At 48.6% G+C, this 24,900-nt stretch overlaps 1 protein-coding gene across 3 annotated transcripts in view; it reads left to right on the top strand.

Moving 5' to 3' along the window:
* Positions 1-18,726: 18,726 nt before the first annotated feature.
* LOC120403580 (acyl-CoA 6-desaturase-like) overlaps positions 18,727-24,900 on the top strand; it is a 40,358-nt gene continuing 34,184 nt past the window's right edge. For all 3 annotated transcript variants that reach the window (XM_039534834.1, XM_039534836.1, XM_039534835.1), the window contains exon 1: positions 18,727-19,262. In XM_039534834.1, coding sequence (XP_039390768.1) covers positions 19,056-19,262 — 207 coding nt within the window. In that variant the 5' untranslated portion in view covers positions 18,727-19,055. The remainder of the gene's footprint in view (positions 19,263-24,900) is intronic.

Below are 24,900 nucleotides of genomic sequence, written 5' to 3'. Positions count from 1 at the left end.
AATAAGCCTTCTGCTGGTGGCATCTGACTCAGATAATGAAAATGAACATGCTTTGGATCATTATCCAGCAGAACCCATCATCAGCATGGATGCATGTCCTCTGGAATGGTGGTTGACACATGAAGGGACATATGAATCTTTAAAAAGAACAGGAGTACTTGTGGCACCTTACAGACTAACACATTTATTTGAGCATAAGCTTTTGTGGGCTACAGTTTATGCTCAAATAAATTTGTTAGTCTCTAAGGTGCCACAAGTACTCCTGTTCTTTTTGCGGATACAGATTAACACGTCCGCTATATGAATCTTTAATGTATCTGGCATGTAAATATCTTGCAACACTGGCTACAACAGTGCCATTTGAACACCTGTTCTCACTTTCAGGTGACATTGTAAACAAGAAGTGGGTAGCATTATCTCCTGCAAATGTAAACCAACTTGTTAGTCTGAACAATTGGCTGAACAAGAAGAAGGACTGAGTGGACTTGTAGACTCTAAAGTTTTACATTGTTTTATTTTTGAATGCAGTTATATTTTTGTACATAACTCTACATTTGTAAGTTCAGCTTTCATGATAAAGATATTACACTACAGTACTTGTATTAAGTGAATTGAAAAATACTATTTATTTTATTTTTACCTGCAAATATTAACAACAAAAATTAAAGAGAGCACTGTACACGTTTTATTCTGTGTTGTAATTGAAATCAATATATTTGAAAATGTGGAAAATATCCAAACATATTTATATAAATAGTATTCTATTATTGTTTAACAGCTCAATTAATCATGATTAATTTTTTTAATCTCACGATTTATCGCAATTAATTTTTTTAATCGCTTGACAGTCCTAATTTTTAGAAATCTGTTCAGTTTGTCACTTAAATATTTCTTGGCATTGTGACTCCTAGAGAGATTTGCAGCTAGCCCAGAGCACTCCTGTTCCAGCCAAACCTTTCCCAATGGAGAGAGGCCTCCAGCTAGATAGCTTGGTAGTGACCAAAAATCCTTAACACCTGACAGCTGTATTGCATGTGTGAAATGAATTGTGAATCTGAGTCCAACTCCTTCTGGACATTCATGGCCGCATCACAAAAACAACCACAGATGTCATTAATTGGGCCTATTGTCTGCAGTCTCAAAAGAGACTGAAGTCCTTTAACCTCAGTGAAACAAAGATAATAACTAGAATCTCCTCTATTTTATGCAAATTAAATGTGCACCTCTGGACTCTGTCAAGTTGCAAATGTGGCCCTGACTCAGGAAAGATTTGAGCAACACCCTTGCCTTAAAGGTACATGAAAATACTAGTGTAGCTGATGAGCTGAAAGATTGCGAGGGTGGAGTCTGGAAGACAGTTTCCATGTTTCAGATCAAATCCTCAGACTGCCAAAGGGCATGGAAGGTCAATTCTTGAGTTTCTTCCTTTGGACCCTGGATTCTCCAAAGCCTGGACTTGTTTACAAAACACACCTACATCAAAATCACCATCACACCTAACCCGAGAAAGGATGAACAACTTGAGCCTGTAAGCTTTCTAGACAGTTAAAGCCGCGGCAGTGCTTTGAAGCGCTAAGTGTAGTCAACGCGCCAGCGCTGGGAGAAAGCTCTCCCAGCGCTGTCCGTACTCCACCTCCCTGTGGGGAATAACGTACAGCGCTGGGAGCCGCGCTCCCAGCGCTGGGGCTTTGACCACACTGGCGCTTTGCAGCGCCGCAATTTGCAGCGCTGGAGAGGGTGTGTTTTCACACCCTGCTGCAGCGCTGCAAATTTGTAAGTGTAGCCAAGCCCAAGATGCATATGGAGCTCATGGTCCTATTCATCACTCCTATTCAGCAACAGAAGATTCTGCTCCCCTCAGGAGTTGCTCCGAGATGAAGGGAATATCATGGTACTTAATGATGACCCTCTTAGCCCCAGGGTCATCAGCCCTTCAAAGCCCCTCCCCTCCAATTGCAGGGAGAGAAGCAATAACCCAGCATCACTTCTTTCTCAGGCACATTTCTCAGGGCTAGATTTTTAAAGGTGTTTGGGTGCCTGAAGATGCCAATAGGCGCCTCAGCACTTTTGAAAATCCCACTAGGTGACTCTCTGCATCTGTTACGCTCCTAAACACCATTAAAAATCTAGCCCTCAATCGGTTTTTCTCCCTGGGACCGGTGAGTTCTCTCATTCTTTCTCCCCACTCACATCCCTGGCCCCCCACCCCTGCCTTCCCCAGCTCCTTATCCCCCCCACATCCCTCTGCCTGTTCCCCACCTCCGACTGCCACGGAATCTTCTGGCCCCAACCTTCTGCCCCATCCTCAGCAAACGGGGCATCACCCAGAACATGCTGCTGCCTGTTTGAGCAGCTGGAAGGAGGGGACGTCTCACACCCTCACTTGTTCATACCAGCTACTCACATATTTTTGTGTGGGATTTCACCTTGGTGTAACGGACTGTGAGGAATGTGATTTAACAAAGCCAGTAACCATGGATACACTCATAGGCTATGTGCACAGTTGCTCCCCTAGTCCAGTTTTTCTGGAGCTGTGTTGTTTATTTCACAGCATTGTGGGAAACATGAGTTGGTCCAGTTATAGCTCATGCCACATACCTGATGACCCCTATCCATACTGCTTGGTCACAGCACACTTTACATTCTCTAGGGTAGCAGGTGGAGCATCAGGAATATTGCACTCCAGGACATTAGGACAATGTTTGATGCACTTTCTTGCCATCCCCTAGTTTAATTTGCACCTGCGTACTTCCTCCTGTCCATTGTGTTTTTGCCACACTCTTCTGACCTCTTGGCATGTGTGATACACCAATTTAGACTTCTCTAGACTCACTGAGCCATATTCACAGGTGATGTGTAAGGTTACATAAGTGACACCTGCTTACTGGTGAGTATGAGTGAGTCTAAGAATCTGACATGCTGAGTAAGGAATTATAGAAGGTGTAAGCTTGAACTCCATAGAATCATCTCTGAATCTTCTTCACTCTCATTTTCACACATCTGAAAAAGTTTTATCAAATTTCATAGGAATAACATCAATAGGGTTTTACTGACATTTAATAGGATTCTGCAAAAATTACCCTACACACCTTAATAGAGAGTGAAATCCTTTCTGATATTTTTTAAAAACAATCCTAGCAAATGCTAAAGCAGGAATATAAAATTCCATAGAAGAGATCAAAAATAACCTATAGGAAGGTGATAGTTTTTTATTAAATTTGACAGGACTTTTCCATCAGGATCTCTCTCTCTGTCACACACACATGCACACAGACCCACAGACACACACACCTGCTCTGTCTATCCATCTCATAGCCACTTCAGCTGTCTCTTTCTCCTCCTCTATCCTGCCTCATTTACCTCTCTCCCTCTTTTTTCTCTCTCCCTCCTTCCTGCTTATATCTTCTCTCCTCCCCCATCTCTATGTCTTTCTCCTGCCCTCCATTACACAGGATCTTTTGTGTAATTAAAGCTACTCTGTGCCCAGCTCCCAAGCTTCAGCAACAATGAGAACAGCCTTTAACCTACTTGGCTGCTGAAACTGTTGTCAGAATAAATAGTTCATTTCCACCTCTTCACTGACTGCTTTATACTGGTTGAACCAAACCAACTCATGTCCCAAACTTGATGGTGGAGAGGGATGCAAATAATTCCTGACAGTGCCAAAGGACTGCATTGTATAATGGTGATAATGCTGTTCCTCTGGCAATTACCACCAGGCAACTAGGCACCTTTCAGTTATTTCTGATTAAATTAAACAGCTACCACTGTAAACCATCCAGCATGACAAATGGAAAGGTATGTGGACAGGTGCTACAGCAACTATACCCTGCAGGAAAAGGTCAATGGCTTTCCAAACCTACCTGCTTTCTCATCAGCATGTTTATTTCAAGAGAGGATCTGCTCATGCAGAAGAGGCCGGAGGCTCAGAGTTTAAATATGTAACCAGTCCTGCTTAGGCTGTCAGCAGATTTGAACTATTGACTTTCACCACTAGGAAGGTAATCCCCCCAGACCAAGTCCACTAGCTGGAAGAAATAACACTCCAACCATTTAAGCAGATCACCCACTAGGGGGGAACAAAGTTGTGGGAGTGGCCATCCCCTCATGCTTAGCCTGTCCCTACAGAGAGAGAAAGACAGAACTTGATCTGCATAGTTTAGAACAGAGAGACTTCTGTGACATTGTGGGAAGGTGGTGCAGAGCACAGCTCCTGCACTCCCATGCACCTTGGGGGAGAGGCACTGGATCTGGGTTCTCAACACAGAAGTAGAGGGGGTGATCCAGCTCTAAATAGCCTCATAAGACCACTCAAATGAGATATCTGACAGTGTCCATACAGGTCCTCTAAAACATCGTCAGAGAAAAGGAAATACAAAAACTGAAATAATGCAAACCAAAAAGGTAGGAAAAGAGATCATGAATTCAGCTCTGTAAGCTACAGGAACACAAGGATTGCCATACCAGATCAGAACCAGGGTTCATTCAGTCTAATATCCTTTCTCCAACAATGGCTAGAACCAGATACTGCAGAGAATGGTGTGAGAATGCAACAGTAGGCAGTGGGATAATCTGCCTGTGACGGGTTGGATTACAGAAACCCCCTCGGGGCTGCCAATTGATGTGCCAAGACTACTTCTGCCCCTGCTTTCCTGCCTTGGCAGCTTGGGACTTTAGTGCACTGCCTGGTTTGAGCCAAACCCGCTAGCCTGCTGCAAACCCAGACCCAGGTCTGAACCACGTCCCCTAACAGCTGTAGGCTTAATTGAAAACAGGTTAAGAAGCGTTCCTGTCTTTAACACTCAGATGCCCAACTCCCAGTGGGTTCCAAACCCCAAAGAAATCCATTTTACCCTGTATAAAGCTTACACAGGTAAACTCATGAATTGTTTGCCATCTATAACACAGATAGAGAGGTATGCACAGCTGTTTCTCCCTTCCCCCACACAGGTATTAATATATACTCTGGGTTAATTAAGTAAAAAGTGATTTTATTAAATACAGAAAGTAGGATTTAAGTGGTTCTAAGTAGTAACAGACAGAAAGTGAATTACCAAGCAAAATAAAGCATGTAAGTCTGAGCTTAATACAGTAAGAAAACTGAATACAGATAAAACCTCACCCTCAGTGGTGTTGCAGTAAGCTTTCTTTTACAGACTAGTTTCCTTATAGTCTGGGTCCAGCAATCATTCACACCCCCTGTAGTTACTGTCCTTTCTTCCAATTTCTTTCAGGTATCCTTGGAGGTGAAGAGGCTCTCTCTTGAGCCAGCTGAAGTCCAAATGGATGGGTCTCTCAGGGGTTTAAATAGACTTTCTCTTGTGGGTGGATATCCATCCCTCCCTCTGTGTAGAATTCTAGCTACAAGATGGAGTCCTGGAGTCACATGGGCAAGTCACATGTCCATGCATGACTCAGAACGTACAGGTAGCAGCCATGGTTCACATGCTACCTTGAATGTCCTCAAGTAGACTTCTTATGTGGATTGCAGCCTTCCAAGATCCATTGTCCATTAAGTGCTTCTTGATTGGGCACTTAACTTGCACATTCCTTTCTCAAGAAGCTGACCAAATGCTTAACTAAGGCTACTTAGAAATCAGGCAAGTATACAGCCAATACTCATAACTTCAAGTACAAAAAATGATACATTCATACAAATAGGAGGAATGTATTCAGTAGATGATAACCTTTACAGAGATATGTTACATGGCATATGTAGCATAAAACATATTCCAGTTATGTCATATATACATTCATAAGCATATTTCCATAAAATCTCATGGGGTGCAATGTCACACTGCCCTCCACATAGATCTCCTCCCACTCTCAAGTAGTTAGAGATTGTCTTAACCATGAAGTACAAAGTTTAATATCCTATCAAACATTTTTATTGTCATTTATTATGATAACCTGGGATATTCTATAGGCCCAACAACCCCCAGGCTTCTCAACTGCAACACACTCAAAAATCCAACCTGAGCATTTTTTTTTCTGCTCTGTAAATTGACGGTCAGGCTGCTGGCTGCTTCGTGGCTTTCCTGTCCTTCCCTGGGCTTTTGCATCTGGCCTGCTTTCTAGTCTGCCTTTGGGGGGTTTGGCCCAGGGCCTTCTTTTGCCTTAAGGGGAGCTGCCTGGCTGCTCTGTCTCTTTCTCTGCTTACAGCTTTTTGCCCCCATCCCTCCTCCTTGGGCTCTTCCTCCTCTGGCCTGTCAAAAATGCCTGTCCCACCTGGTCCCCTTGTCCAGCATGCAGGCTCACCCCCGCACCCTGGGGCCGCTTTGGCTTTTGCTGTCTGTTCTTTCTCTTGGGGGCAGCTGTCTGTGCTATGGAGACTAGGCTGGCACAACCAGGTCTTTCCGTCGCTGTAGGCCCACCGCCTCCCCGAATGCCCTTAGTTATGCTGGGGATTAGGTCAGCATGGCCGTGTCGCCCAGGATCGGGTTTCCCTTTTGCACACCCCTGACGGATGGTGCCGTTTTGACTTAACTGTTCAGCACGCACCAACCCTCAGGCCTGGGCTGCACAGGGAATGTACGTCGGCACAGCTACATCAGTGTGGGTCGTGGACGGAAGAATTCTTCCATCGACCTCACTCCTGCCTTTTGGGGAGGTAGATGACCTGCGCCAATGAGAGAAACCCTCTCCAGGACCCTTCTCCGGGAACAGTGCCCTTCCGTTTGGAGATACTATGCTGGTTAAAAAAAGAGAAATAGTTTAACTGCATTTCTCTAAAAGTCCAGGCATACAGAAGATACTTACAGTTTCACTCAATACCAGTCCAGTTCCTTGCTGTTTCCTGTCTAACTGCACACATATGGTATCCCTCCCTACTCTGAGCTGATTCATGACTTTTGTGCTCAGTACAGGAAAATGAGAATTGAGAGGTAAACTGTGCAGGGAACTCTTCCTCAACTTGCACTCTGCTCCCCAAGGGCCTTTTGGGGTCTTCTATGGACTTCAGATTTCATTTGATTTCCAAGGTTTATGGTCCCATTAATTAGCCATCTCCTAATGCAGGGATCCTACATGTCAGACCAAAGATCGATTTCCCAAAAGAGCTAAGAGACTGAACTAAAGCTGAGCACTAAGTGTTATATCTACATAAGCATCCAGAATCTGACTGTGCCCTGGCAAGTTCAACGCTGCCAAAAGAAATCAGAAAATAAGGAGCCCGTCAGGTCCCCCTGCTAGCACCCAAATCTGGTGTCTAGTCGATCTGCTGGGAAATAAGGAAAAGGAAATGAATAAAGAAGTCAGGAAATAACAAGGAAATGAAGAGGTTTGTCAAACCGGGTTCTGTCTGATTTACCATCTTCCCAGCTACTAGTCAATGTTAAAGACCTAAAGTCAACCTATCGGCATAAGTACAGATTGTTAGATGGAAATTAAAAGGAGCTGCTGTCACAAGTGTTAAAAAGAAAGTGGGGGGAGGGATAGAGAATAAGACTGAGAATATATTATTGCCCTTGTATAAATCAAGGGTATGCTCACATCTCGAACACTGCGCACAGTTGGAGTTACACCAAGACAAATCACCCCGATGTGTATAAAATCAATGCAGCATTGCAGTGGTTGCTTCAGGGGGATATTGAATTAATTCAGGATAAGCCACATGCCATTGCTTTCCTAAACAAGAAACTCCTTACCACAAAAAACAGAGTCCATTGTTTGTCTTTTTGACTCAAGTGGCACCCAACCTTGTTCCCATTGAAGTTACATGGAATTTTGCCATAAACACCAGTGAGAGCAGGATTGGACTCGTGTTGGGAGCCAAAGACATATCTGGGCCTGATAGAAGCCTGCTGTGAATTTTAAACATCCGTTCTGATAACATTTAACAGTGTAAGCATAAGTAGAACCACACGTGTAAGAAACTGCCGAGTAATCATGTTTGTAAAGAAAAGAAAAGATCAGTTTGAACCAACATTAAACCTACACTGACGGGAGGAGAGTTAATGTGGATATGAGAGCGTTAATGTGGAAAAAGGCTACTGTAGTGCCCATCTTTAAAAAAGGGAAGAAGGAGGATCCGGGGAACTACAGGCCAGTCAGCCTCACCTCAGCCCCTGGAAAAATCATGGAGCAGGTCCTCAAGTAATCAATTCTGAAGCACTTAGAGGAGAGGAAAATGATCAGGAACAGTCAGCATGGATTCACCAAGGGCAAGTCATGCCTGACTAACCTAATTGCCTTCTATGAGGAGATAACTGGGTCTGTGGATGAGGGGAAAGCAGTGGATGTATTATTCCTTGACTTTAGCAAAGCTTTTGAAACGGTCTCCTACAGTATTCTTGCCAGCAAGTTAAAGAAGTATGGGCTGGATGATTGGACTATAAGGTGGATAGAAAGCTGGCTAGATTGTCGGGCTCAACGGGTAGTGATCAATGGCTCCATGTCTAGTTGGCAGCCGGTATCAAGCAGAGTGCCCCAAGGGTTGGTCCTGGGGCTGGTTTTGTTCAATATCTTCATTAATGATCTGGAGGATGGCATGGACTGCACTCTCAGCAAGTTTGCAGATGACACTAAACTTGGAGGAGTGGTAGATACACTGGAGGGTAGGGATAGGATACAGAGGGACCTAGACAAATTAGAGGACTGGGCCAAAAGAAACCTGATCAGGTTCAACAAGGACAAGTGCAGAGTCCTGCACTTAGGACGGAAGAATCCCATACAATGTTACAGACTAGGGACCGAATGGCTAGGAAGCAGTTCTGCAGAAAAGGACCTAGGGGTTACAGTGGACGAGAAGCTGAATATGAGTCAACAGTGTGCCCTTGTTGCCAAGAAGGCTAACGGCATTTTGGGCTGTATAAGTAGGGGCATTGCCAGCAAATCGAGGGATGTGATCATTCCCCTCTATTCGACATTGGTGAGGCCTCTTCTGGAGTACTGGTGTTTATGTGCCCCACACTACAAGAAGGATGTGGAAAAATTGGAAAGAGTCCAGTGGAGGGCAACAAAAGTGATTAGGGGGCTGGAGCACATGACTTACGAGGAGAGGCTGAGGGAACTGAGATTGTTTAGCCTGCAGAAGAGAAGAATGAGGGGGGATTTGATAGCTGCTTTCAACTACCTGAAAGGGGGTTCCAAAGAGGATGGATCTAGACTGTTCTCAGTGGTAGAAGATGACAGAACAAGGAGTAATGGTCTCAAGTTGCAGTGGGGGAGGTTTAGGTTGGATATTAGGAAAAACTTTTTCTCTCAGAGAGTGGTGCAGCACTGGAATGGATTATCTAGGGAGGTGGTGGAATCTCCTTCCTTAGAGGTTTTTAAGGTCAGGCTTGACAAAGCCCTGGCTGGGATGATTTAGTTGGGAATTGGTCCTGCTTTGAGCAGGGGGTTGGACTAGATGACCTCCTGAGGTCCCTTCCAACCCTAATATTCTATGATTCTATGATTCTACATGTACATACATATAAGAAAAGATAACAAAAAGTTACAAATAAGTTTGAGTGACAAAGGGAAGTTGAAGCTGTATTGTCCAGTGCTGGAGGTGATTGTGGTGAGATGGTCCTGATGAGAGTCTCACTTATAAGTAACTGATCACCACTTGCTGAGTGTTTTGCCTTAATAAAGATTTGTTAGGTCCATCTGCTTAGTAAGTGAATCTCAGTCCAACAGCTCATAGAGAGCAGATGCATCTGACAATGGACCTGCTGCAGTTTTCCTCCAGGAGTGTTGTCTGTTGTTGGACACATCAAAATTATCCATGCCAAGCAAGGATTATTATGCCCAGACAGAAAAGGAACTAAAGCCAATTGTATTTGGCTGCAGGCACTTTTATCAGTATTGTTATGCTACACTTGAATGAGACTATAAACCACTTGAATCAATTATTGAGAAACCATTCTTCGCATCACCATTCAGATTACAGAGCTTGATTCTCCACTTGCAGAAATAAAAGATCCACATTATTTAGTGCCAGGAAGAGAGATCCTAGAGTATGATGCTCAGGCACGAATTGCATTGGCTGGTAGCAGTTGTAGAGAATGGCATGCGGGTACATGTCATTCTGAAATATACCTATTAGCAGACTGAAAATGACCAGTATTAAAGAGGCAACTGAACAAAGTGGCACAAGTAAGTCTGAGTGGCTTGTTACACACTAAGAGCATAGCAGAGTATTGGAACCATACTCATTCGTGGATGGCATCAGGGCTGATGTTAGGGGGTAGAGATCACCTAGGGCACTGAATTTTGCATTGCCACTCCTACACAGTGTGGCAAACCCAGGACAAATGGCTACAAAGGGAGGGGTAGGAATTAGTCCCAAGGGGGTTAAAAGGCCTCTCCCTATCCATTGAGGAGAGATGGCCATGGAGAAATTAGGTTCAGCTGGAACAGGGGTTATCAGGGAACTAATTAGGTTCAGCTGGCCCCAATTGCTGGAGACCTTTTTAAACCCTGCCTGGCAGGGAAACGGGGGAGGGGGGGGAGAGAAGCTGCCAGCGAGTAGGTGCAGCAAGACTCTGACCTCTTCCAGCAAGGAAGACTGCACTCTGTCCCCAGAAGGGGAGAAAAACAGCAAGGGACTGACTGAGAAAAGGATCAGCCAGACCCTGCGTGACCAAGAAGGACTTTGCTTTGCCCAAGCCTGTGTCTCCAAGGCTAAAAGGGACTGAGCCAGCCAAGGAGAAGCAGGTACTTTGCCACACGTGGTGTCAGGAGTGGGACGTCATAGTGAGTGAGGCTCTGTGGCAAGCCACCTCAGGGCAAGGTAAATCACAAAGGAAAAAAAAAAAGAAAAAAGAAAATGGAGGACGTAGTGAAGGTGTTGATACAGGTCACTGCGGCCCAACAAGAGGCTACCAGAGTACAGGTGGCGGCCCAGCAAGAGTCAGCACGTGTCCAACAGGAGACAAACCAGCTGCTGATGAACCAGGTGGCCCAAGATCGAGCCACCCTGAATGAAGTAGTGAACCAGTTGAAAGCCCTGGCCACGCTGACGCACGGGGCCCAGGCAGGGCCGGCTCCAGACCCCAGCGCGCCAAGCGCGCACGTGGGGCGGCATTTTGCCGGGAGGGCGGCAGGCGGGACAGGCGGACCTTCCACTGTCATGCCTGCGGGAGGTCCACCGGAGCCCTGGGAGCAGCGGACCTCCCGCAGGCATGACTGTGGAGGGTGCATTGGTCCCGCGGATCGGGTGGACCTCCCACAGGCATGACTGCGGATGCTCCACCGGAGCCGCGGGACCAGCGAACCCTCCGCAGCTGCGGGACGTCCACTGGAGCCGCGGGACCAGCGGACCCTCCGCAGTCATGCCTGCGGGAGGTCCGTTGATCCCGCGGCTCTGGTGCACCTCCCGCAGGCATGACTGCTTGGGGCGGCCAAATTCCTAGAGCCGCCCCTGGGCCCAGGGGACCCGGCTGCTATGGGCGAGCAACTATTTACAGAAGATGACAACAGACGACGATATAGAGGCATATCTCCTTGCATTCGAGAGGACGGCACTGCGGGAGGCCTGGCCCCAAGACCAGTGGGCAGGCCTCCTGGCCCCATTCCTGTGTGGGGAGGCCCAGAAGGCCTACTTTGACTTGACCACAGAAGCAGCTATGGATTACCTCCAGCTGAAGGCGGAAATCCTGGCGAGAACAGGCGTGACGCCGGCCATAAGGGCCCAGCGTTTCCATGAGTGGAAGTACTGGGATGACAAAGCACCAAGGTCCCAGCTATTTGACTTGATACACCTCGCCCGGAAGTGGCTCCGCCCCGAGACCCATGGGCCAGAGAAGGTAGTGGAAATCCTGGTATTGGACAGGTACATGAGGGGGTTGCCGCCAGACATATGAGGGTGGGTCCGCCAAAATGATCCCTCCTCTTATGATGAACTAGTTGCTCTCATAGAGAGACACTTAGCAGCCCAAGAACTTTCTTGGACCACCGAGGAAGGAAGGCGCCAGAATCGGAGACCAGTCTCTGCGCCGAGGCCCCGGTTTGCCCTAGCGCCAGGTCGGACAATGGAGGGGAGGAAGGAGGTGGAAGAGCAGCCGGCAATCCCGGAGAGACTGGAGAACTGGGGGAGAAAGACTCAGGGGATAAATCCCAGCAGCCCGAAAAATAGGGGGCTGCCCTGAGCGGGGTACCGATGCTATGCCTGTGGCGAACTGGGGCATATTGCTGCCCAATGCCCAAATCTAGGAGAGCCTATGCAATGTGAACTGGGAGATATAGGGGAACCATGTGATCTAATAAGTCTGGTCGGGGTTGCGATGGTCCTTCATAGATACACTAGGCCCTTTAAAATGAATGGTATAGAGACCACAGCATTAATTGACTCAGGAAGTGCAATCAAATTAGTCTCGGGGAAGCTGGTCAGGCAAGACCAACTATCCCGGGCCAAACGCTCGGGAATATCCTGTGTGTATGGGGATGTCAACTATTATCCAACCATCCCCGTAAGCATATAAGTTCTCGGAAACCCCACTAAGTTGACGGTGGGAGTAGTTCCGAAACTCCCTTACCCTGTCCTTATCGGACGAGACTTCCTGGGGTTTGATGGCCTACTCCCCGGGGATGAGGTAGAAGAAAATAATGACCCTGGGACCCAAGGTGTGGCTCAGATGGATGAACCTTCACCAGCCTTCCATGAGTTTAGTCAGAATTTGTTCTCCCCGCCGGGGAAGTCCAGGAAGACTCGGCAGGAACGGAGGGTGGATAAAAGGAGGGGGATGAGGATACTGACCCAGTACCAGAAGTCTACGCTGGCAGGGGAAAGAAGGGGCTCAGCTGACAGCGGGACTGGGTCGGCCATCAACAACCCTATCGTTGGACTTTGTTCCCCAGGGGCTTTCCCCAAGGGGGAGACAGAGGTAGACCCCCCAGAATTTGGACAAATGGGGACCGCACACGGGAATTTTGGTCAGGATCAGGCCAATGATCCCACATACCACAATATTCATAAGGAAGTAGTCGAGGTAAATGGGGTCCCAGTGGAGGGGAGAGTTAAGGGCCCAGGGCCATATTATATGATTAAGAAAGATCTGCTATATAGAGTAGTCTGGGTCCAAGAGCAAGTCATAGAACAACTCTTGGTCCCACGGAAGCATCAGAGAGCGGTAATGGATCTGGCCCACAGTCATCTGTTCGGGACCCAGCTAGGGGTAGATAAGACCCTTGATCGGATTCTACAGAGGTTTTTTTGGCCTGGCATTTATACAGCAGTCCGGCGATATTGTACCTCCTGTCCGGAGTGCCAAATACATGGGCCCCGACCATACTTAAGGGCCCCTCTGGTACCTCTGCCAATTATCGAGGTTCCATTTGAGTGAATAGCTATGGACATAGTAGGGCCATTAGAGAAGTCAGCCCGGGGCCATCAGTACATTCTGGTAGTGCTAGATTATGCCACCCGGTACCCCGAGGCCATACCCCTACGGAATACCATGTCCAAGACCATAGCCAAAGAATTAGTCCAGATTTTTTCCAGGGTAGGAATACCTAAGGAGATCCTGACGGACCAAGGGACCCCCTTTGTGTCTAAACTGATGAAGGACCTATGTACCATGCTCCACATACGGACCCTTAGAACATCGGTCTACCATCCCCAGACCGATGGCCTTGTTGAACGTTTTAATAGGACATTGAAAAACATGTTACGGAAAGTGATTAGTCGTGACGGGAAAGACTGGGATGCCCTGCTGCCTTATGTACTGTTTGCTGTATGGGAGGTTCCTCAGGCTTCCACTGGATTCTCCCCCTTCGAGCTGTTATATGGTCGCCACCCCAGGGTCATACTGGACCTGGCTAAAGAAGACTGGGAAGAACAGCCGAACACGGGGAGAAACGTTGTGGAACATGTGCTGCAGACAGGGGCGGCTCTACCTTTTTGGCCGCCCCAAGCAGTCATGCGCGGGAGGCGCCCCGGAGCCGCGGGAGCAGCGGACCTCCTGCGGGCATGACTGCAGAGGGTCCGCTGGTCGCGCGTCTCGGCTGGACCTCCCGCAGCTGTGGACGGTCCGCAGGTCCGGCGGCTCCGCTTGAGCTGCCGCAGGCGTGCCTGCGGGAGGTCCAGCCGAGCCGCGGGACCAGCGAACCGTCCGCAGTCATGCCTGCGGGAGGTCCACTGGAGCCACGGGACGAGCGCCCCCTCCGCAGTCATGCCTGTGGCAGGTCCGGTCCTCACGGGGCTCCGGTGGACCTCCCGCAGGCATGACTGAAGCAGGTCGGCCGGCCCAATCTGCCGCCCCCCCGGGAAAGGGCCGCCCCACGCGCGTGCTTGCCGCGCTGGGGTCTGGAGCCGGCCCTGGCTGCAGATGAAAGACAGAATAGCCCGAGTCGCTCCCCTTGTGCGTGAACACATGGAGAAGGCCCAAGGGGCACAACGGACGTACTACAATCGTCGAGCAATGACCCGGAATTTCCAGGTAGGGGACCGGGTGATGGTGCTCATACCCACAGCGGAGAGCAAGCTCCTGGCCAGGTGGCAGGGGCCATATGAGGTAATAGAAGCTATAGGAGAAGTCGACTATAAGGTCTGGCAGCCAGGTCACCAGAAGCTGGAGCAGATCTACCATATAAATCTGCAGAAACCTTGGCAGGATAGAGAAGCTCCGGTGGTTGCGCTGGGGGCACCATCCCCTAGAAGCAACCAGCCCGACCTGGTGGGAATATCCTCAGAGTTGACTCTGGAACAACGATCAGAAGTGATCAGCCTGATCAAACGCAACCAGGATGTGTTCTCAGAAAAGCCAGGCAGGACGACTGAGGTTCACCATCACATCTTCACAGAGCCTGGAGTGAAGGTGAACGTCAAGCCATACTGGATCCCGGAGGCCAAGAGAGAAGATATTAGGAGAGAGGTCAGGAAGATGCTGGCCTTAGGAGTCATCGAAGAATCTCATAGTCAATGGTCCAGTCCCGTGGTTTTAGTGCGGACGGCAGTATGAGGTTCTGCAATGATTTCCGCAAGCTGAATGAGGTGTCCCGATTTGATGCATACCCTATACCCAGGATAGATGAGCTGATTGACCAATTGGGAAAGGCACGGTTTATGTCTACCCTTGACCTTACCAAGGGCTATTGGCAGATCCCCCTGGCCAAGGCCAACAAGGAGAAGACGGCCTTTGCAACTCCAGAAGGACTATATCTGTACACTGTTCTCCCCTTTGGGTTGCATGGGGCCCCTGCTACTTTCCAACGGCTAATGGACAAACTGTTACGGCCCTGTGGAAAGTACGCGGCAGCCTATCTCGACTATGTCATCGTATATAGCCCCGACTGGGAGATGCACATGGAGAAGGTAGAAGCAGTCCTGGACATCCTGAGAAAGGCAGGACTGACTGCAAATCCCTCCAAATGTTCAATCGGGTTAGCTGAGGCCAAGTACCTTGGGTATATAGTGGGGAGGGGCGTGGTGAAGCCCCAACTCAACAAGTTAGAAACTATACAGAAGTGGCCCCGACCACTCAGGAAAAAACAGGTCAGAGCATTCCTAGGGCTAGTGGGGTACTATAGACGGTTCATTCCCCACTTTGCCACCAGGGCATGCCCATTAACGGACCTAACCAAAGCTCGGGGCCCAGACATAGTAAAATGGTCTGCTGCAGCCGAAGCCGCTTTTGCAGATCTGAGGACGGCCCTCTGCACAGACCCCGTACTAATAGCCCCGGACTGGGGGAAGGAGTTTATCCGACAAACGGGCACCTCTGAAGTAAGGCTGGGGGCGGTGCTTTCACAAATGGTCGGAGATGACGAACACCCCATCCTCTTCCTCAGTAGGAAGCTCCTACCTAGGTAACGGAAATACGCCATAGTGGAGAAGGAATGCCTGGCAGTAAAATGGGCCATAGAAAGCCTCCACTACTATCTACTTGGGCGGAGGTTTATCCTGGTCACGGACCATGCCCCTTTGCAGTGGATGCACCAAAACAAGGACAAAAATGCGAGAGTAACAAGATGGTTTCTGTCGCTTCAACCCTTCCACTTCACAGTACGACATAGGTCTGGAACCCAACATGGCAATGCAGATGGCCTGTCGAGTGTGCACTGCTTTCCGACCCAAGTAGCCCAACCCCGTAGTGTTGAGCAGAGGGAGGAGCGGGGGGATATGTGGCAAACCCAGGACAAATAACTACAAAGGGAGGGGTAGGAATTAGTCCCAAGGGGGTTAAAAGGCCTCTCCCTATCCATTGAGGAGAGATAGCCATGGAGAAATTAGGTTCAGCTGGAACAGGGGTTACCAGGGAACTAATTAGGTTCAGTTGGCCCCAATTGCTGGAGACCTTTTTAAACCCTGCCTGGCAGGGAAACGGGGGAGGGGGGGGAGAGAAGCTGCCAGCGAGTAGGTGCAGCAAGACTCTGACCTCTTCCAGCAAGGAAGACTGCACTCTGTCCCCAGAAGGGGAGAAAAACAGCAAGGGACTGACTGAGAAAAGGATCAGCCAGACCCTGCGTGACCAAGAAGGACTTTGCTTTGCCCAAGCCTATGTCTCCAAGGCTAAAAGGGACTGAGCCAGTCAAGGAGAAGCAGGTACTTTGCCACAACAGCAATACAGCAGCAGCAGGGCTAGGAGCCACCACTGCCACACAGCTCCTGCCTAGTCACCACTCCTGCCAGGACAGCTTTCAAAGGGGGATGGGTGTGCCCCTTTAAGTGTGTCTACCCAACACCAGCAGAAGTGGAAGGCAGATGTTTTGCCAATGTAACTTTGGCCTAACTGTTTCCCCAGCCCCCAAGTTTGGGAAGAGCCTTGGGGGCAGCTGGGAGTCCATCCAGGACCGTAAGCCACCCCACTGATGTGGCTTTGGCCTGGCCACTACTCACCAGGTTAAACAACTTTTGGGGGAAGGGTCAGCTTTAAGGACATCCCTCCCTCCACCAGCAACTGGGTCCAGACTAATGGGGCTCTGGCCCAGCTGCAGCCTTTCACCATCCAGGACAGCTTTCCAGGGTGAGAGGGACTGCCTAAACTGTGAGAAAATCTAGCACTGGCCCTGGGAGGCACAATCAGTCAAGTTATTCCACATGCACTTAGGGCAGTTATGCCACCACAAAAATACACTAAGCAAAGCAGCATGGGAAATACAACCAAAGAGCACAATGTATAGGTCTTGCCAGCTTTGCCTGTGCCAGGAAACTGATTAGCTTGTCTCAGAGTGTCCAGTTTATCCTGAAAGGGGAAGATTGGGCGTATTGGCAGAGCTGTGCAGAGGACATACAGGTGGAATAGTAAGAGAGGCTACAGGACAGAATTGATATTCATTGGCAGAGCTATGGAGGCATGGGACCCAGGATTGGAATAATCATGGGGGCTGCAGGACAGGATCGAGCAATGCTGGCAGAGCAATGCAGACACCCAGGGATGGCATATGAAGGGGCTGCATTGGCAGACAGTGAGTTACTTTGAAATAGTTGTTTGAGGGGGCAGAAACAGAAGAGAGGATTCATAGATTCCAAGGACAGAAGGGATAATTATGATCATCTAGTCTGACCAACCGCCTATGTAATACATGCTATAGAACTTTCTCCAAAGCAATTATTTTGAACTACAGCATATCATTAAGAAAATGCAATCTTGATTTTAAAATTGTCAATGACAGAGAATCCCCACAATCCTGGTAAATTGTTCCAATGGTTAATTACCCTCACTGTTAAAAACATACACCTTATTTCCACTCTCAGTATGTCTAGCTTCAACTTTCAGTCACTGAATTTTGTTATACCTATGTCTGCTAAAATGAAGAGCCTATTACAAAATATTTGTTCCCATGTAGGTTCTTATAGACTGGAAACAAGTCACTCCTTTACCTCCTCTTTGTTAAGCTAAATACCTTGAGATCCTTGAGTCATGCTGCTGCAGTTCAGGGTTGAGATGTATAGTAGCTCTATGGGGAAGTGGAATATCTGAGATGTAACAGGTGCACTTGGAGCGGTGTGAGGGGCCCCGGGTTTAAAATAACTTGAATGTTGCAGATCAAGCTTAAGGTAAATTGACAAATCTGGGGTAAGAGGGAATTAATAAGAGTGCCATGATATGCCTGCTTCAGGTGAACCATGAGGTGTATTGGCAGAGCCATGCGGGTCAGGAGAAGAAGGGGATGGGTCAGGATTGGATTGCCCTGGAAAGTTGTCATAAATGTCCCTCCACATCTGAAGGAAGGTAGTGTAACTGCTGTGCCATTCTTTTTGCCTTTCAGCTGCAAAGCCCTGGCAACTAAGAATGGGGATCGTTTTATTATGAAATGCCCTGGGGGCTAAAGAAGAAGGGAATTCTCCTACCCGCTAATGAAATTGACACCAAGCACTGCCCCAAGCAAAGAACTGCCCTACAAAGAGATTAACCGCCTTGGCAGTGGAAGAAACTGCAATGCATTGGCCATAATTCAGCATGATCAAAGCGACCAAATCATGCTACAGTCTAAATGTCTCCTTCCTAAAACCGGCACTAATTACCAATGAGACGACAGCCCTGAACCAGCTTTCTAAAACCCAAGCCAAAATGCAAATACAAACAAAAATTAGAGGCGCATTAGAAATTACACCTCCCCCCATCCCTTTGCTAGGTACCCCCTTCCTGCTGCCTCTCGTGAAGGAGCTGGCCCCAATCCCAGTGGGATACAATGTCAAGGCTTCTTCGGGTTTATGCTGGAATTCAGCCTGCTTTCCCCTTCGCAAGATTAACCCCAGCCAATGGCAGGCTCCGGCTCTGCTGGGAGGCGAGCTGGGATTGGTGCAGGAGCTCTGCTGATCACTGTGGAACCCCCCCCCCCCCAGTGATGAATGGAGGAGGGATGCTGCTGGGAAGAGGGGGCAGCTGGCTGAGGTTCCCACAGAGCAGGGTTATTAGCGGAGAGGGGGAAGCCTATCCGTGCAGGGAAGAGCAGCCTAGGGGGCACTTCAGAGCAGGCAGCGGGGCGGGGTAACTGCAAAGGGGCTGGCAGCGGAGAGGGAAGGGAAGACAAAGAGAAGCCAAGAGCGAACATGAGAGGCGGGAAGGGGGGAGAACAGGGGATCAGCTGAATTCATCCCGGGGGGAAACGCTCTTTCCTTCCAGCCGCTCCAGGAGGCGCAGGCAGCTGGCGGTTCGGGCCGGGGCAGCGCGGAGCCAGGGGCGCCCATGGGGAAAGGCGGGGAGAAAGGCGAGGAGGCAGGGGAGCGCGAGGCGCAGAGCCGGCTCTACAGCTGGGAGGAGATCCAGCGGCACAACCTGCGGACGGACAAGTGGCTGGTGATCGAGCGCAAGGTTTACAACATCACCACGTGGGCAGCCAGGCACCCGGGCGGCCCCCGGGTGATCAGCCACTACGCCGGCGAAGATGCCACGGTAAGACACAGCCGCCTCCGGGGGGCTCTGACACCTGCCCGCGGCTCGGGGGAAGGGGCGCTAGCGCCGGGCTGGCCGCGGGGTAGCGCCGCTGAACTCAGCCGGGCGCACCGGCTGCGGAGCGGGTTGGTGGGGAATCGCGAGGCGTCCCCCCCACTCGCCAGGGTTTGCCTTTGGTCTGGTGCAGCCTCGGTCCTTTGAATCCGGGATCAAGCGATCCCCAGTTCTCTCCCTGCCTGGTAGCAGGTGGCGCTCGCGTGGGGAGCCCCGCTAGCCAGTCCCCAAGACAGGGGTAAGCGGGGGGCAGCGCAGGCTCTAGGAGGCTCTGCCGCCGCTTTGTAAGGAAAGAACCGGATCCGTTTGCCACAGCTGCTGCACTGAGCTTTGCCTCCCGTTTCCATGGCTTCCAGCCCCAAGAGAGCGGAGGGAGCAGCTGCAGGATCGGCTGGCGGCGGGTTCCCAAACCACCTGGCCCAGGAGCGCAGCCACCGAGTCTGTGCTCCTCCCAGCCCGCCGCTCGCTGCTGTGTGGCTCTCCACACTGTGTGTGCCTCAGAGACGTCAGGGGGCCGGAGAGATCAAGCAGCGAGATGAACTAACCACTTGTGTACCGTGGCTGGGGCTCCTCAGCAGACGGGAGAGGTGGGTCTGACATCGTACACTGCAGCTGGCTTTCCCAAGGTGTGCGTTTGCTGCAGGTCACTGGCGGTGAGGTTATTTCCAGTCACTCTCCTTAAAGTACAATGATTTCCTTTGCTGCCTCTGTGCCCTTGGAGCAAAGCCTCTGAATGAATGGGCTTTGCAAATGGGCCATATTCTCCTTTCAGCTGCATTAGCACAAACCCATTGAAACCAGAAGGGTTGCAGCAGCAGTACAAATGAGAGACTGCTTTGGCTCAGATGTCTCCAGTTTGTCACTCAAAGGGTATTTCATAGAATCATAGAATCTCAGGGTTGGAAGGGACCTCAGGAGGTCATCTAGTCCCACCCCCTGCTCAAAGCAGGACCAAACCCAACTAAATCATCCCAGCCAGGGCTTTGTCAAGCCTGACCTTAAAAACCTCTAAGGAAGGAGATTCCACCACCTCCCTAGGTAACCCATTCCAGTTCTTCACCACTCTACTAGTGAAAAAGTTTTTCCTAATGTCCAACCTAAACCTCCCCCTCTGCAACTTGAGACCATTACTCCTTGTTCTGTCATCTTCTACCACTGAGAACAGTCTAGATCCGTCCTCTTTGGAACCCCCTTTCAGGTAGTTGAAAGCAGCTATCAAATCCCCCCTCATTCTTCTCTTCTGCAGGCTAAACAATCTCAGTTCCCTCAGCCTCTCCTCATAAGTCATGTGCTCCAGCCCCCTAATTATTTTTGTTGCCCTCCGCTGGACTCTCTCCAATTTATCCACATCCTTCTTGTAGTGTGGGGCCCAAAACTGGACACAGTACTCCAAATGAGGCCTCACCAGTGCTGAATAGAGGGGAATGATCACGTCCCTCGATCTGCTGGAAATGCCCCTACTAATACAACCCAAAATGCCATTAGCCTTCTTGGCAACAAGGGCACACTGTTGACTCATATTCAGCTTTTCGTCCACCGTAACCCCTAGGTCCTTTTCTGCAGAATTGCTGTACAAACTGTATTTGGTCATGCTCTCAGGTTCAGCTTGTCTTTGCGAGGATTGTCCCACAGGTTTGTGGTTCTATCACTGTTGTGTAGCTTCCCCAACTATATCCCACTCCACAGTCCTCAGTGCAACCCTGTCCAGTAGGAGGCAGAATGATCTCAATGTAGGTTCAGATTCAAGCACCCGCTGCCAAACCCTGTCAGTGAAAGGGACTCGATCTGCATCAGGCTCACAACTTTTCTATGTATCTACAATCATCAGCCACAAAATGCCCCTCTCATGCCACCTGTGAACACCCACGCCGATGGGGTATGATCGCATGTGTTCACTCACCACAGGATGTCCCTAAAGCTGCTGACATTGATGGTTCCCATGACAACCCGTTCATTCATCATGAGCCTACCTCTAAAGATGTTTGTACCAAGAGTGCCCATGCCAGCCTGGTTATCATTCACGGGTTGTCCATGCTCAGAGTTCGTCCTACACAGGCCACACCCCACTGTGTTCTCACAGTTGGTGCCTGTGGCATTCTGTTTATGCCTCATCTCATGGACAGCTGTCATTCTGCCTTAGACCTTGAGAAGATGGACTAGATTTGCAGTGTCTTCCATGGTGCCTTTTAAACTGTTGACTGCCCCAAGGGCTTCACAAAGCAAGAGCCTCGATACTATAATGCTGTGATTGGGATGGCAAATAGGGCACCCATTTTGGTGCACAGCTACAACTCACACATCTCTGGAGGTCAAAAACTGTTTTACTGGGAGAAGCCAGGACAACTCCTCCCACTGACATGTTAGCAACACCAAGGAATCTTCAACTCACCTGGACAATGTCCAATGGGGGACAGGCAGAAGAGACCTGAATGTAACATATCAAATTATTTCATAGCACATCTCCCACTAGAGCACTGAGGGTTATCCCAAATCCCTATCTGGGACTTGAACCCATGACCTGCCGGCCTAGGAGAAATTGGAAATACAATGCAAGAGGTGTAGCTGATGACACAAGAACTTATCTGTCATTGTCATTCTCTTTTTTATGGTGATGAGAGATGAACTCAGTATTAAATATTCAAGAGCTGGTGTTCTCTAGGCTGCTGTGGGAATATGTTGAAACATTCCCCTCTCTGCATAAGTCTGTGACATACTTAATGAATCTCAGTCATGCTCAGAAGGAGGGAATCTATGACCGCCCCGCCCCCGGGATCTCCCTTGAGAATGGGAGTAAGGTGAGAGAGCAACAGGGGACTCAAGGGCAACCCTGGCATTTTGTGTGTGTGCAGGTTTCTGTCTTTTCCCATAGAGAAGTGAGTGTGACGGTGCACCCCATAAAGCTTTATGGAAATATGCTTATAAATGTATATATGACATAACTGGAAAATGTTTTATGCTACATATGCCGTATAACATATCTCTGTAAAGGTTATGATCTACTGAATATATTCCTCCTGTTTGTATTAATGTATCATTTTTGTACTTGAAGTTATGAATATTGGCTGTATACTTGCTTGATTTCTAAGTAGCCTTAGTTAAGCATTTGGTCAGCTTCTTGAGAAAGTATTGTGCAAGTTAAGTGCTTCTTGATTGGGCACTTAATGGACAATGGATCTTGGAAGGCTGCAATCCACATAAGAAGTCTGCTTGAGGAGGTTCAAGGTAGCATGTGAACCATGGCTGCTACCTGTAAGTTCTGAGTCATGCATGGACTTGTGACTTGCCATGTGACTCCAAAACTCCATCTTGTAGCTGGAATTCTACACAGGGGGTGGGAGGGGTGTCCACCCACAAAAGGAAGTCTATTTAAGCCCCTGGGAGACCCCTCCATTTGGTCTTTAGCTGGCTCAAGAGAGAGCCTCTCCACCCCCAAGGATACCTGAGAGAAACTGGAACAAAGGACAGTAACTACAGGGGGTGTGAGTGCTTGCTGGGGGGAGGGATAGCTCAGTGGTTTGAGCATTGGCCTGCTAAACCCAGCATTGTGAGTTTAATCCTTGAGGGGGCCACTTAGGGATCTGGGGTAAAAATTGGTCCTGCCTAGTGAAGGCAGGGGGCTGGACTCAATGACCTTTCAAGGTCCCTTCCAGTTATAGGAGATTGGTATATCTCCAATTATTACCTTTTATTACCCACGCTAGAAGGAGACTAGTCTGTAAAAGAAAGGTTACTGGAACAGCTCTGAGGGTGAGGTTTTATCTGTATTCAGATTTCTTACTGTACTAGGCTCAGACTTGCATGTTTTATTTTATTTTACTTGGTAATTCACTTTGTTCTGTCTGTTACTACTTGGAACCACTTAAATCCTGCTTTCTGTATTTAATAAAATGACTTTCTACTTATTAATTAACCCAGAGTATGTATTAATACCTAGGGGGACAAACAGCTGTGCATCTCTCTCTATCAGTGTTATAGAGGGTGAACAATTTATGAGTTTACCCTGTATAAGCTTTATACAGGGTAAAACGGATTTATTTGGGGTTTGGACCCCATTGGGAGTTGAGCATCTGAGTGTTAAAGACAGGAACACTTCTTAAGCTGCTTTCAATTAAGCCTACAGCTGTTAGGGGACGTGGTTCAGACCTGAGTCTGGGTTTGCAGCAGACTAGCGAGTCTGGCTCAAACCAGACAGGGCACTGAAGTCCCAAGCTGCCAGGGCAAGAAAGCAGGGGCAGAAGTAGTCTTGGCAAATCAGTTGGCAGCTCCCAGGGGTCTCTGTGATCCAACCCATCACAGTGAGACTTTTAAGGCCCCTCAAAATAAATGGATTGAAGGAAGGATCCAGAGCAGGCTCTCTCCCTGGAAGAATTATGAAATGCATGTCGCGTATTTGGGAAATACATTATGAGAAAATGGAAGGGATATTGGTAGGGTAACCCTGGGGGTGGGGTGGGGGGACAGCTGAGTAGCAAGCAGAAGATGCTTCTTTGAGCCGCCCTCCAGTAACACCACATGAATCAGAAAGAGACAGCTCCTTGGCTGTAATCATGATGAGAGCGCGCCAGCCCGTAGAACAGTGGTTCCCAAACTTTAACAACCCCTTTCACTAAAATGTCAAGTCTCATGAACCCCCTCCTAAAAATGAATATTTCCAGGGATTTTCTCCCTTACCTCAGCATAAATTATAAAAGCAGTGATATTGGAAATATAAAATGTGTTTTATGACATGCTTATTACACACTGTTTATTAATTATTATTTATCATTACAGTATGTTTATTACATTATGAAAATGGAAACACTCTTCCAAGATCTCACTTTTGTAGCTTGTATCAGTTTTGATTAAGCCTGTTATAATACTAGGCTCCTATCAGAGGCGCCAGTAGAAAAAAAGAGTGTGGGGGCAAAGCCTGCTGCACCTGGGGTCTGGGGGCACCGCCAGAAAAGTGGTGGGGGCCAGCCGCGGCCAGAAAAAAGGGGAGGGACCTGCGGGGTGGTTCATACCGACGCGGGGGCAGCACTTGACCCTCATCGCCCCCCTGTACTGGCGCCTCTGGCTCCTCTGTTTCATCAAGGAGTATCAGATATGAAAGAGCATGAAGGTATTTAAGAAGCCAAATCAAAGAGTTCCTCCTATGCAAGCATTCAGGTCTTGAGCAGTCCAGGCAAACAGTGCATGTTACAACAAAGCTTAAACTTTTCTTCATAATAATTTAAAAACAACACTAGCAGCCTATTTAATTTAAAAAACAGCAAAAAATATCCACTTCCCTTTCTATTTTGTATAAGGAGTCTTGAAGTTTAAATCTCCTCAGTGTGATAGATCTGCTTGCTTTGATCTGCTTAGCTCTTGGAAGTCCCCAAGGTCCTGTGCTGCCCGGGGTCCCTATGGACAGCTCTGTCTGCCATTAGGGAATTTTTTCCCAAGAACCCCCTCTAATATTTCATGCACCTCCCAGGGGTTCATGAACCCCAGTTTGGGAACCACTGCCCTACAAGATTCATTTTTTCCATGAACTAAATGATGCTAATCAGATATTCTCTATAATTTCCTTTGTGATTCAAGTGCTCCTTCTTTTTTCTCA

The sequence above is a fragment of the Mauremys reevesii genome, linkage group 4 (assembly GCF_016161935.1).
Source record: "Mauremys reevesii isolate NIE-2019 linkage group 4, ASM1616193v1, whole genome shotgun sequence".
Taxonomy (NCBI): Eukaryota; Metazoa; Chordata; order Testudines; family Geoemydidae; genus Mauremys; species Mauremys reevesii.
This window is presented reverse-complemented; position numbering and strand designations above follow the sequence as displayed.